Genomic DNA, 14,216 nt, shown 5'->3' with positions numbered 1-14,216 from the left:
CTAAAAAATATCATTAAGAGTCGATGATTTTCAGTAGGTATCCTTTGAGCAATTTCTGAAGCAGCTGTTGGAGGAACCTCTGAAGAGTTTGTAGAGGAATCTCTAAAGCTATCTCTAGAGGAATTCTTTCAACAACCCCAAAGCAATCCCTGAAAGTCTTCGCAATTTTAAGAAGAAACTCTGGAGTAATTATTGGAGAAATTCGAGAATCTTCTGGAGGAATCACTCAAGCAACCTTTGAAGAATGATTCATCGGTAAGTTCCTGAGAATTCCTACTGGAATCTTTGGACCTGGGAAAATCGTAATTCTTAGCTGAATCGCTAGGATTTTCTAGTATTTCCTAGAATATTCGAAGTAATTCCTTGAGGTATATCTGGATGAATTTCTAAAAAAAGATTTAAAGATTTAAGATATTCTTAGTGAAGTCTCTGTAGAAAAATCTAACAGAAATCTCCGGAGGGATTTTTGAAAAAAAAAAAAGATCTACTTAGGCAGGAATTCCTGGTGAAATCTTCGGAAGAACTCTCACATGATTTTGTTCCTGGAGTAATCTTTTTAAGAATTCCTAGAGAAACCGTTTGGAGTAGGAATCACTGGAACAATTCGAGGAGAAACCCTCGAACAATTTCTGGAGAAATCATTGGAATAATTCTCAGATGGTACGAAAACTAAATACACAAATAAGCTTTGTTGGTAAACCTACCACAAATAACTGTTAGCATGACCACCAACCAAAACCAAAATTGTTAGCATGACTGTCAGACCTATTCAACCGTGCATTTCAAGGGGTTTCAGAGGCGTTCCAGGGATGTCCCAGGGCGTCTCAGAGGCTTTCAGGAGCTATCCTGGTCTTTTCAATGGGTTTCAGGGGCGTTCTAGGAGAATTCCAAAAGATCAAGGAGGCCTTAGAGGAACTTCAGAGCGTTTCAGGAGTGTTCAGAGAATTCCAGGGGCGTGCCAAGGCTTTTCAAGGGGTTTCAGGGCCTTCCGGGAGAGCTCCTAGGAGTGTCAGAGGGATAAGGGGACCGGCGATGTTGCAGGATGTTACATGAGTGTTCCAAGGAGTTTCAAAAGCAGGGATTTTCAATGCACGCAAAAAAAAAATCCGTTCCGATATACGTGCACTCTCAGTCACGGCAACGGGAACAAACGGGAACTATGCATAGCAACGATAACAACAATAAGAAATGTACACCGTGAACTAGATGTCATGGTTTCGAGAACGCCCATATTGACAGCTGGAACTAGTTCCAGTTCACGGTGTATATTTGCTTGTTCTCATATTTGCGTTTGTTTGTTCACGTTTATCAGAACGGTTTTCTGAGCGTGTGAGTTTCAGGAGCGTTCCAGGGGCTAAGAAGGTCCAAGGGGAATTTTAAGAATGTTCAAGGGATTTCCGGGAGTTTCAAAGGCGTTCAATGGGGGTTCAGAGGCGTTCCTTGACGTTCTAAGAGGGTTCCGGAGGTTTCAGCGGGTTGAAGGGGCCCAGGGATCTCCTAGGACGTTCCAGGGGTAATCGTGCATTTCAAGTGGTTTCAAAGGCGTTCCAGGGATGTCTCAGGGCGTTGAGAAGTTTCCTGGTCTTTGCAATGGGTTTCAGCGGCGTTCTAAGAGAATTCCAAACTTTTCAAGGGTTTAGGGGCCCAGGAGCATTCCCGAGCATTCTAGAGACGTTTCAGTAGGTTTCAGGAGCGTTTCAGGGCTTTTCATGAAGTTTCATGAGCGTTCCAGGAAAGTTCCAAGAGGCTTCAGGCTGGATCCTAGGGATGTTGCAGGACGTTATTCCGGTATTCCGGGAGTTTCAGGAGCTCTCCAGGGATTTTCAAATGGTTTCAGGTGCGTTCCAAGAGGTTAAAGAGGTCCGAGGAGCATTTCAGGAGAGTGTTCCAGGGATTTCAGGGGGTTTCAAAGGCGTTCAATAGGGCTTTCCTGGGGCGTTCCAGGAGAGTTCCGGGGGTTTGAACGGGTTGAGGGGGGGCCAGGGGTGCTCCAGAGATGTTCCAAGCGCATTCCAAGGGTGTTCCAGAGTGTTCCATAAGCGTTCCAGGCGTTTTCAAGGGTTTCCAGGGCGTTCCAGGGTTTCAGGGGGTCGACAGGGTCCCAGGGATGCAACAAGGATGTTCCAGGACGGTACAGGGAGTTTCAGGAACACTTCTGGGATTTTCAAGGGATTTCAGGGAAGTTTCAGGGGTGTTACAGTTATGGGGATCTGAGGAGCTTTTCAAGGCTATTCCTGAGATATCAGAGGATTTAAGAAGCGTTCCATGCGACTTCATAGGTTTTCAGATGCGCTCCAGGGGTGTAAGGGGGCTTCCTGGGCGTTCCATGAGATTTAATGCAATTTTTGGCGCATTCCAGTAGTGTTGCAGGGGTTTTCAAAGATCTTAAGGGGCTTTCAGTTGGCGCCAGAGGCGTTCCAGACAGTTTTAGGTACTCCAGCAAACGTTTTTGCTCTACAACAATTCTTAAGCTTGATTTCAAAAAAATTGACTGCATAAGCTGTCATCACAGACACAGACGTACAGTGTATCAAACAATTGTCCGTACAGCAAATTTTTTGTCAAAATAATTTTTCATTCAAATGTTTATAACTTTTTTATGCGTCAATCAAAAACGCTGAAATTTTAATCAATCATGACCCAAATATCAAAGCTCCATTGGTAAAATTTTGAGCGAGATCGAATAAGTTTTCTGGAAGTTATAGAACTTTTAGTAAAACTTATAAGATATTTGAAAACATTTTTAAAACATTATATCTCAATATGTACTCGATGATTTTTTTTTTTCAATTTTTTATGTGTTACATCTTATACCTAAGGCTTTCACATGCAGCTATGTTTGACGTTTTATATTCACTACAAAAAATATGAAAAATATGCTAATGTAGCTGACGATGTTTAAAAATTTACTATATTTTGCACATATAATCCGCCAAACGTTTTTCACCAATAAAAGTGCATTGACTGAACGAAAAATCCATAGGACCTACTCTTCATATGTAGTTTAGTAGGTCCTGTATAAAAATATTACATTAAGAGAGTTTAAAAAAGTTGAAAACACTTGGCACGTCCCAAGCAACAATTATACTTTTGTGGCAATCCTGAAGTAATTTCTAAGATTGAATAATAAAACTTAGCTATAAAGCTCTTTGTTCTGCAAATTCGAGATAAAATAGGTATAAACTATCCATAAGACTAATCTGGCCCACTCTTCAGGAGATCTTCAAGACTGGTTTTGAAGACTGCTTTGAAACTAGGGTGCCTGTACCAGTTATCGCACTACCTAAGAAAAACTATTTCTACAAAAATAAGAAGAAGACCGACGAATGTAAACAATAAGTCAAATGATTGATTTGTTTCAATACTTTACAGGAAAAATATAGAAACGGAGCCAAAACTACTTTTAGTATTTATTACGGCGTGTGCCAATGATAGGAACCCTGTACCAGTTATGGATACATTTGTTAATTTGGGTTCCACTTCGCACTATTTACATGCATTCCTTATGGGAGTTGCCATAACTGGTACACTATGGCGAAATAGGGTGCAAGGAGGCCGAAAAGTTAAGGAAAATGATTTATTTCTACCATAATTTGAGCAAATTGTGAAGTTTGAATGATTGCAATCATCTTTTGTGATCGTGATCTGTTGTTCACGATTTTTTTCTTGTTGATTTGTATCTTTAAAGGTTGAAAATCAACTATGGCGAATTTGAGGTACTATAGCCATAACTGGTACACTGAGCCTAGTTGTATTTATGTACTAACACTGATGATTGGTTATAAGAACTTCATAAAACTTTAACAAGAATAGCTTGAAGCATGTTGATCTTTTAGCTGTCTTTCTCAAAAATGCTAGTAGTGCATGATAAATGAAATTTTTTACCTCAGCATTATGCAGATGCGAACTAGTTTTGTTTCATGGATGAAATGTTAATTGAACTGCGAATTAATTTTCATCAAATTGAAATGGCTAATGCATCAAAATTGCCTGACAGATCATTGATGACAGGGAATCAAAATTTTCCGTGCCATACCCACTTTGTCGTTGATATGCCACCCAAAACATACGAAAATAACAAAGCGCCTCAAAAATAATATCATTCATTAATATACGAAGACATAAATTTCCTGTAAACACAAAAGGCTACGCCACTTTTTCAATTCTTTCTAAACATGGCTGCCGTTCCAGGCGAACAAAACTCATGCAGCCGCCATCAATTGTTATTACCTTTAATCCAAACCACCTCAAAACAATGATGGAACCAAGTCACCTTGCATGAAATCTACAGCATTTATTGAAGATTGTTTTTACTAGTGATGATCTTAAGGCAGATTTGTTCGTCTTAAATGAAACTTATTCGTTTTATTCAAGAGTAACAGCTTTTGACAATTGTTTGTTTACCTTTTTGGAGCTAGAAAGTTGTTTCTGTACATTTTGCTTCAGGAACTGCCTATTCTATTATAATTTCGTCTATTTAATAAGTGCATTTCTAAAACTTACTAGTACATATTACACTATTTAGCATACGCACGAGAAGAGTCACAGTAAGTACCCATTTTAGTTTCGATTCAAGCTGCTGTGGCCTGTGTGAGTAACTGGCTGAAGGTTGGACGACATCAGCAAGCTACTCGCATTTTTGATTGGCTTTAAAATGAATATTTCGTCGATATGATTACTTTTGAGCACCAAAACGGCAAAATTAACAGTGAGCAAAAATGTTTGAGTGTTTATATTTGCATAAAAAAGCCAATTTATTGCATAATTTATTATTTGAATTATTAAGATTTTATTACTCCGCTCAGTTCTTGTTCTAGACTAGTGGCTCTAGCTCAAGAATTGAAAGCTTTAAGAAGTTTTTAAAGGAGAATAACTCAGATGAATTGTACTTGAATAAACGAAGCATAAACTTTCAATAAAGTTTGTTGATGTAATGTGTTGAAAATCACTTCAAATACGTCTTAAAACTCATAATAAGATCAAATGCCTTGGGGAATCAAGTTGTTTTATGCGGAGTTTTCAAAATTAACTTGAAGAAAACTTAAAAACCGCATACGAACGGAGATTATTTTCACTTGATAAAAACAACTATAAATGTTTCATGAATTCTTCATGCTATGATAAAGCTTCCATAAAAATAAACAAATCTGAAAGGAATTTAAATTGTTACTTGGGACTTTTATTGATCAAAATATGATAAATTTCCAAATGACACTCTGAACATACAGGTAAACCTCGATTTAGTAGACATTTCAGTTTTTGAAATGATGATGATGATGATGATGATGATTGTGTACCCACCATCAGCGCAAGGATTACCTATGGCTGCGCAGAGTCATACCGGAACGGAATGATCTACCTGATGGTTTGTTGTAGCAGGGTAAGCTAAATTCACTGGAGACCTTCGGAAAACAACATGATAATTGTTATCTCGTGACAAAGTCTGGCCACCCCACGAACATTTGCCCGGAAACCAGTTCATTTAACTTCCTTAGGCTACCCCTCCGAAATCCCCATATATGTCATGTTCAAATATAAAATGTAATAATAAGGAACGAACTCACCGGATAATCCTGACCAGCTGGTTTTCTATGTTTGGCTTTGGTCTCAGCATGCAAACGGTCCAACCATATTAAATGTGCACTCGTTCACACCACTCGCTGATTCTCCGATCGTCCATCGAAGAATCCGAAAAAATATTATCGCGCTTATCTTTTATTAGAGACCTGCGGCGGTCGTACGCTCGCAAGGCATACCGCCGCATGACAGTCGCAAGGCAAAACAAAAGAAAAATTGTTCCCGCCAAAAACAAAAGCACGTGGGTTTCGCAAAGTGACAGATGTTTTTGAATGTATTTGTGACGAACGGCAAGAGTAGCTCAGTGGAATAAGTGTTCTTGCTATCAAACCCCATATAGTGGAATTATATACTTTTAAATCTGGTGACGCTGTTATGATTAGTGACTGTCGCGCTAATATCAGAAGCCAGAGGCAGATAATCGCCATATTCTGATTTTTCTTGAGAGGCATAATACATAAGCGAGAATAACCGACGCACTGAAAAACAATCTCTTGGATACTAGCATTTCCGAACTCGGAATAACGACGCACACGAGCACCACGATGCGGGCAATGTGGTCTCTTGCCACCGAGCCATCGTCGATCGTTTACACAAAGTGCGAACAAAAAACACAAAGAAAAATACGAAAACGCGGGAACGACGAAATGTGGCATGCTTCAGCCTCCGCGCCCTGCTTGTCACTAGACATTTCAGTTTTTGAAATGTCTATAAAATCGAATTTTACATAAAATCGAAGCAAATTTTTTTATTTTATTTTTATTTAAATTTTATACCAAAATGTACAAAAACATATGAAAACTTCATGAAAACTGAGTTTTCGATAAAAGGCTCGGAGTTTTTGGCATATATTAGTAATTCTCGCCAAATAACGAATAAACCACTATCTCGCTATGTATTTTGTTACGATCGAAATCTTTTGTCTTCAAAACTATGTATGGTTGATGGAAAAGCCAATATTTTCAACTTGGACATACACAATAACGCTATTTGCACAAATGTCCCAAAAAAATGAAAATATATAGCATATACTTTGAGAACCGTTAGATGGTTATTTGTACTATTATTTTGTATAGAAATAAAAAAAAAATCAGAAATTCAATCAGGGTTTTTTTTAATGTCTCTGAGGATTTATTTACTCTGGAATTTGTTTGCGAATTGCTTCATAAATTCCTCCAGGGATTCCATCTGAAATTCCTCAAGCGATTCTTTCGGAAATTTAGTGATTCATGACAAGCACTTGATAGAACGTGGTTAATACTGGTTGTGCTGTATTTGCCGAAAGATCTTTCTGTATGAGTAGAGTAGGCCTGTGCCGCTATCTACTCGGTCGCCTTTTGTTGCAATTCTGAAGTGTTAAATATGATTAAGTGAACCCAGAATTTTCGGCCTCCGAATAAAACCCACCATCTCAAATCATCATGTTTCAGAATATTTTAGAAAATCTTCCTTGTGTTTCTTTAGAAGAGTCACAAAGAATTATTTAACGAAATTTGACAAGAATTCTTCATCAATTCCTACATGATTGTTCACTGACCATTTCAGAAATTGTTTGAGAAATTCGCCCAGGGATTACTTCAGAATTTCCTCCAGTTATTTATTCATAAATTTCTGTAGGCATTCGTTCGGAGAATTTTTTTTTGGAAATTTCTTTAGAAAATCTACTAAAAATTTCTTCAGAAATTCTTGTAAAACATCTTTCTATTTTTGTTTGCGGAAACATGTCCAAGTATTCGGCCAAAAAATCCTTCACGGATTTTTTTCAAAAAATCTTCTAGGATTCATTTGGAAATTTCTCCAGAGATTCTATAGCAATAATTACACGTATTGCTGTTTCAGTGGCTTATTACATTCTAAGCCAGTCTAATGTTAACCCTAAACTGTATCCTAAGTCAATGCCTTCTACAGCCTACTACAGATTTCTTTAATAAAATTTTCAATGATGCCTTCAGAAACTATTTTTCAGAAAATGTTTTAAGAGTTCCTTAAAAAATTTTAACTGGGGTTACTTTGGAAATTCTTCCAAGGATTTCACCAGAAATTCTCACAGCAACTTCCAATTTCTACAGAAATTCCACCAGTCACTAGTGATTTCTCCAGAAGTTTCAGAATGAGTTATGTATTATTTGTAGGAATTCCTCCAGGGATTTTCTTCAGAAAATCCTTCAGAGATTTACATTTTTTCGAGACCTTTTAAGATTTTTTTTCCGAAAAATCCTCCGAAAATTAAACATTCTCTCAAACGAGCCCCCAAGGATTTTTTTCAAAACATTCTCCGGGGTTTGCTTTAAAAATTGCTCCAGGGATTTTTTAGATCTGAATTTCTGTCAGAAAAACTTCCTGGGATTTCTCTAGAAATTCCTCCAGGGACTAAATGTGAGATCCATTCGGGAATTTTTTTTGCAGATATTCCTGTAGAAACTACCTTGGGGATTCCTTCAGAAAATCTCCCATGGTTTTTCTTATGAATTCGACTAAGAATTTCTTCAAAAATATCTACAGTTTTTCTTCCAAAGATTTCTCTACAAATTTCTCCATTACTTTGAAAAAATCTTTCACAGATAATTATTCAATATTTTTTTCATGGACCCTTGCTGAAATCCATCCTAGGATTCGTTTGAAAAATCTTTCACGAGTTCCTGAAAAAATCTTTGGAAGTTGCCCATAGACTTACTTCAAAAATTCATCCTGTAAATCCGAAAGAAATTCAGTATGATTTTTTTCACAAAATCTTCTAGGGATTCCTCTAGTCTTTAGAATGTTATTTAGAAATCTTCAGATTTTTTTAAAGTATTCATCTAGAAAACCTTCCCTAAAGTTTCTCAAAAAGATTCCATGAACTTTTAGAATATGATTCACGGATAAATTAAGAATCAGAAACTCAAAGCTGTTCCAGCAGTTCCTTCAATGATTGCCAAGCGGTTCTTTCAAAGATTCCTCCAGGAATTAATCCTTGGTAATGTACAAGGTACGCTGAAATCGGGGAACCTTGAACAACTAGCTCTGATTCTACCATGACAGCACTAAAAATATTTTATCACACATCTTGTCAGTAATCAGCCGAAGCATTAAAATGACCTTTTTATAGAATTTACTATAAATTTCGGAATTCAATCCGCGGGCATCTACCGAAAATATCATAATACAATTTTCGGTGAGGAAGTCATAAGAAATATTAAAAAAAAATGTTAGAAAACATTGAGGGAAAGTCTAGCGAATGAGCAGTTCGCATGCATCCGCCAAAAATGTTGTCATTGCTAAGGGATCTGTTAAAAATATCGCTAGAAAATCACCCCATATCCACTCATCCGCGAGCGGTAATGGCGGCGGCGGGCACAACCAGCCGATTCGAATTTTGACGTTTCGTGGGGATCGCAATCGGTTGGCGCAACCGATCGGTGGATGAAGGGGGAGGAGGAGAATGAAACTTGTTTTGACTTTCCCCCAAGAAATGTCAAATTCCGAACCGACTGTATATTCCCGCCGCCGCCATTACCGATCGCGGATAAGTGGATACTCCGCTAGGGATATTTATTTAAAAAATGAAGTCAGAAAGGGAAGTATGAGATTACGGTAAATATATAGAACTAAGTATGACATGAGGTATGCTTCGGCGCTAATATGGGTGCTCCACAAAACATTTTTTGATAAAATTGTGCTCCGCGTGCCAAAAGGCTAAAAACCCTTGCATTATAAGCCATCATGATACAAACTACAAGTTTTAAACTGATTGAATATTTAAAAAAATATCATTAAAAAATGTACATAAAATCGAGGTAAAATGTACATAAAATCGAAGTACATAAAATCAAGGGTCTATATAATCGAGGGTCTATATAATCGAGGGTCCTTTAAATCGAGGTATACCTGTATACAGATTTTTCATATTTTTTGTAGTGAATATAAAACTTCAAACGAAGCTGCATATGAAAGCTTTAGGTATAAGCTGTAACACAAAAAAAATCAAAAAGTTTCATCAAGTACATATTAAAATATAATGTTTTGAAAATGTGTTCAAAAATCTTATGAGTTTCACTGAAAGTTCTATAACTTTCAGAAAACTTATTCGATCTCGCTCAAAATTTTACCAATGGAGCGTTAATATATGAGTTATAATTGGTCAAAATTTCAGTGTTTTTGATTGACGTACATATAAAAAAGTTGTAAACATTTAAATGAAAAATTATTTTCACCAAAAAAATACTGTACGGACAATTGTTTGATACACTGTATAACTTGGAACAAAGTGCGAATAAAATCTTCTTCACAAAAATATTATCGCCCAATACTATTTGTTGTTTCGCAAACCCACTGAGTAGATGGCGGTAGTGAACAAACGTCAAACAGGTGCAAAAACGATGCGAGCGCCATGAGCGAGAGATTTGCGTACTACAGAATATTTGAATAGTCCATCAAAAAGGGAAACGATGGGAAGCGAGTAGAGTGAGACGTCTGTTTTTCTGTGCTGTCATACAGCTATGGGACCCCCTGAATTTCTCTGAAGCCTCATGGAACGCGCGTTCCATATGGCTTCAGCGGTTTTCATAGTGTCTCAAAGTCGTTCCAGGGGTGTTCCAGGTGGTCCCAAGGGGTTTAAAAGGCGTTTCAGCGGATATATATATGAAATCACCACGAACCCTGAAACATCTTGAAACCCCTCTAAAAAGCCCCTGAAACTTCCTGGAAGCCCACTAAATACCCCCTAAATCGCCTGTAAACCGCTTCCAAACCACTCTGAAAGCTCCTGAAAAGCCCATATAAGCCTCTATAACGCCTTGAGGCTTCTCTGAAACACCCAGAAGCCCCATGGGACCCTTGCAACCCCTCCGAAAATCTTCTAATACTCCTGTTCGGTATCATCGTAAATGAACTATTGCTACCTGAATTAGTTTTGTACATAATGTAAATAATGCGAAATTAAGTCTATAGAATTAACGAAATTGAACTAACTTTACAAGAATATGAATTAGCCTAATGTATAAGTACTCTCTCAACAACACTCTCTTGAGAGACAACATCATCCACAATGACTCAGCTGACCACTGTGCACAGCACAAGAATTCAAGTAATCAGTTGAAAATATAGCACCAAAGAAACAACAGTGCGGTCGATCGTTTATTGTATCTTCGTTTCAATCAGTCGGTGTGAAATAAAGTGGTGCAACAAAGCGAAGCACAAAACGCATTCCTCTGTATCCGAAACGTGTGGGATACTCTGTGGTGGACAATTAGATATAGCAAGGCAGCTAAAACCACATCCGTCGGTCGGTCAGTAGTGCGTGCGTGAAACTCACAGCTGTGTATGAATTGATCACAGTGAAAGGCGTGTTAAGTGATCGTTCTGCCTTCGGTGAAGAAGGAGAAGACTAAGTGACCGTGATTTGTGCCAATCTGTGCTCAGTAGTGGTTCCTGTGCGCCGTTCGTTGCACGAACGGGAAGCAATCCTTTCAGTCCCGGCAAATTACGAGTCCCGGCTTGTTCAACTCCCATGAACCCGAAAAATTGAATTTTGACAAATTTGTGAATTTTCGAATACCGGAATGAACCGTTCAACAATTAGCGAGAATCGGTTGACATTAAAAAGAGCTGCTTTATGAAAGCACTTAACATTCGGGTTCCAGGCTTTCGAAAAATTTATCTCTGAAAATGGAATTTAGGGAAATTTAAATGAGAAATGACTGGATCTAGATGTTCACTCGATACTTTTCTACTACCGTAGAATTATGCACGGAAGAACAAATGAAAACAAAGAATCAGTACTAATCTTTAAACAATTGGCAAATTACTCCATTAAATGGTTTCCTTTAAAAAATCTCCTGGGATTTTTTCAAGCAAACTAAGGATTTCTTGATCACTTCTTAAATAAATGTGTGAAGAGCTCAATAAAGAAATTCCTGGAGGAATCTTTGATGAAATTCGCAGAGGAATTATGAAGCAAGCCTTTTTTTTTGATAAATGTACGTCGTGTACGAACACTGTATTTGTTACTACAGTTCACATCACTGATAATCCAATCTGTTCCCATCGTCTTTCCGCAGGGGACGCCGCCGACGGTATGTACTTCATCGAGGACGGTAAGGTTTCGATTCGCATCCAGCAGGACGCCGGCGAGGTGGAAATCTCCATGCTCGAGAAGGGACAATACTTTGGCGAGCTGGCACTGGTGACCCATCGGCCACGTGCCGCCTCGGCTTACGCCGTCGACAACGTCAAAGTTGCATGTAAGTATCCTGGTGGATTTCCGTTCAAGCTTGACGCCCCTGTTTCTATCTCTATGTGCACCAATGCATGCGTGTTAAACCGTTTCACCTCTAATTGGCCGATGTAGTTGTGTCTTAGTTGCTTATTGAACGCACAATTTAGCGTAATGATTAAATCGTCGCGAGTGTAGTAGGACAGTTGCCAAAATTTAGCGAAATTAATGTAGGTAAACGCTTCACTTTGCACCCTATAGGCGTACTTCTAACAATCTAATCTTATATTTCGTTTTTTCGACATTTTCATTCCTTCCTTCACCTTACTTGCATGCACTTCTGTTCGTTCAACCAACTAAAAACCACTAAAATCTGTAACCCAACCAACCAACCTACCAACAACAACTACAACGGTTTGTATACGACCCAAAAACCCACCACACACATCCTCCATCGAACATAAATTGCACACGTACGGTACGGTACGTATATCCTCTGTGCCGCGGTAGTTCTTCAAACGGACTGCTTCGAACGGCTGTTGGGAAAGGTCCTGGACGTAATGCTGCGCGGTATGAAGCACTACCGGTACGTGGATCAGTCCGTGTGGAAAATGATACTGGAAGCCTGCCGGGAGGAAAATTCTCAAGTTCGTTAGGCTTACCTGCTGCATGTGTATGTGGTAGTGGTTAGCGTTAGGGCTTCATACCGTTGGCCCCGTGTCCATGGCAATCTATGAAATTGATTATCTAGTTATCCATGGTGTAGCGACTGATTTATACTCGTAAGGATACGAAAGAAATCCTTCTTTGAACGGGCTTCGAGTGGTGATTACTTATTCGTGCTCGCTGTTTGGACACACTTTGCAAATGCTATCAAGTTGAATTGGTGTGACTTTAAGACTTCCTTCCCAACTTAACCCTTTGGAGCCGGAGGGGTCATATATGACCCCGGCGATGAAACCGAGCATAACAAACGTGTTCGACACCAGCGAGGTTGCGTTGACAGCGGCGAAAAAAATCGGCTCCAAAAGGTTAAGCAATACTCGTTCTCGCTAGCTTTTCGCGCTTCGAATTCGCTAGTTCGAATCTTTGTTTTAGGTTAAAGTGGATACCCCTCTACATGAAGATTTTGCAGAGCACTTTTTTTTATTCAAATTTCATTCTTAAAGTATCTTTCTCCATCTGGCAACACTGTTCAAATAAAATCAAACACAAGTCAAAATCCCAGTTTTGATACAAAACATCAAATTAAACAATTGAAAAGTAATTCAAATTAATGCTTGAGTCAAATAGCACGCTATAACTGGCAACACTTAAAAAGAAGATTCATATTTAACTGTATAGCTCAGTTTTAAAGTAAGATATTAAAAGTAATTTTTTATCTTTATCAAACCCAAGTAACACACATGTTATATAAAAGTTACGACAGCGCAAGTTTTGGTTGTATAGAAGTTTATTTTACACTCATTGCACAATTATGGGTCACTCAAGGAACAACCATTTCATAATATGAATCGTTTTTCATACAAAAATAACACTTTCATTATTTTTATTTTATATTCTCATCATTGAAACCCCTTTTTATTGTTTTAAATAAAAATCTGCTTGTAAAATTCACTTTAGGTGGTGAAAATTACTAAAATGTTGGTGAATAATGAAAACCACAATAATGGGTCAAAATTGGCTGTGTAACAATTATGGGTCAATTTGTTGCCTATTATGGGTTTCTTAAGAAAAATCGGCTCAAAAATAATGTTTTGTCTATTTTTTCAATGAATGATCACTTATTCTCGATAGATCAACTATAGTAGAATCTAATACTGGTCTCAAACCTCTTAACGAAGCGTGTTTTCACGATTTGGAATCAATTTTTCAAAATTGGGTCAAAATCTCCACACAACCACCGATAAACGCCTAAAAGTATGCAATGCCCATGTACGCAGAACTGTCAATATTATGCTGCACAAAAAGTGACCCATAATTGTGTGATTTTCGGTGTTCCTTGGCACAATAATGAGTCACTTAAATTTTGCCAGAAATAAGCTTTAATTGGCTGCAGTCACATGAATTTCTACATTTAGAACGTTAATTATACCTTTGTTCTGGTGACGATACCATTTCGCACATGAAAATCACTGATGCTCGCTTTTACAGAGCTTACGAAAGCAGCGCACGCACTGTCCGATATTCACAATCGAAGCGTTACTTTGACAGCTAGTTTTGCGCCGAACAAAAAATATTGAAAATATGTATGTTTTGATGTATAAGCCCGTGTGCGATACGTATAGTGACACAAAACAAATCAACTTATGTGCGAAAAATAATAATAGCTAACAAAAGCTTGCAATTAATTAGTATTTATCTATTAAAGTGGAAAGTGACTAATAATTGTGTGTGACCCATAATTGTGCAATGAGTGTACATTATTTCAACACAATGTTAAAAT

The 14,216-nt window shown here is 38.0% G+C and overlaps 1 protein-coding gene across 9 annotated transcripts in view; it reads left to right on the top strand.

Annotated features, from left to right (window-relative positions):
• The window catches only part of LOC109405137 (cAMP-dependent protein kinase type II regulatory subunit), a 375,648-nt gene that overhangs the window by 339,484 nt on the left and 21,948 nt on the right, over positions 1-14,216 (top strand). For 7 of the 9 annotated variants that reach the window (XM_029879335.2, XM_029879334.2, XM_062853264.1 and 4 more), the window contains 2 exons: positions 11,616-11,798; positions 12,281-12,524. In XM_029879335.2, the coding sequence (XP_029735195.1) occupies positions 11,616-11,798; positions 12,281-12,426 (329 nt within the window). In that variant the 3' untranslated portion in view covers positions 12,427-12,524. Of the gene's footprint in view, positions 1-11,615; positions 11,799-12,280; positions 12,525-14,216 lie in introns of those variants that run through there. The other 2 variants (XM_029879336.2, XM_029879339.2) reach the window with 1 other exon arrangement.

Source organism: Aedes albopictus, chromosome 2, assembly GCF_035046485.1.
Source record: "Aedes albopictus strain Foshan chromosome 2, AalbF5, whole genome shotgun sequence".
NCBI lineage: Eukaryota > Metazoa > Arthropoda > Insecta > Diptera > Culicidae > Aedes > Aedes albopictus.
The sequence above is the reverse complement of the archived record's forward strand: the minus strand, read 5'-3'. Positions and strand labels throughout refer to the sequence as shown.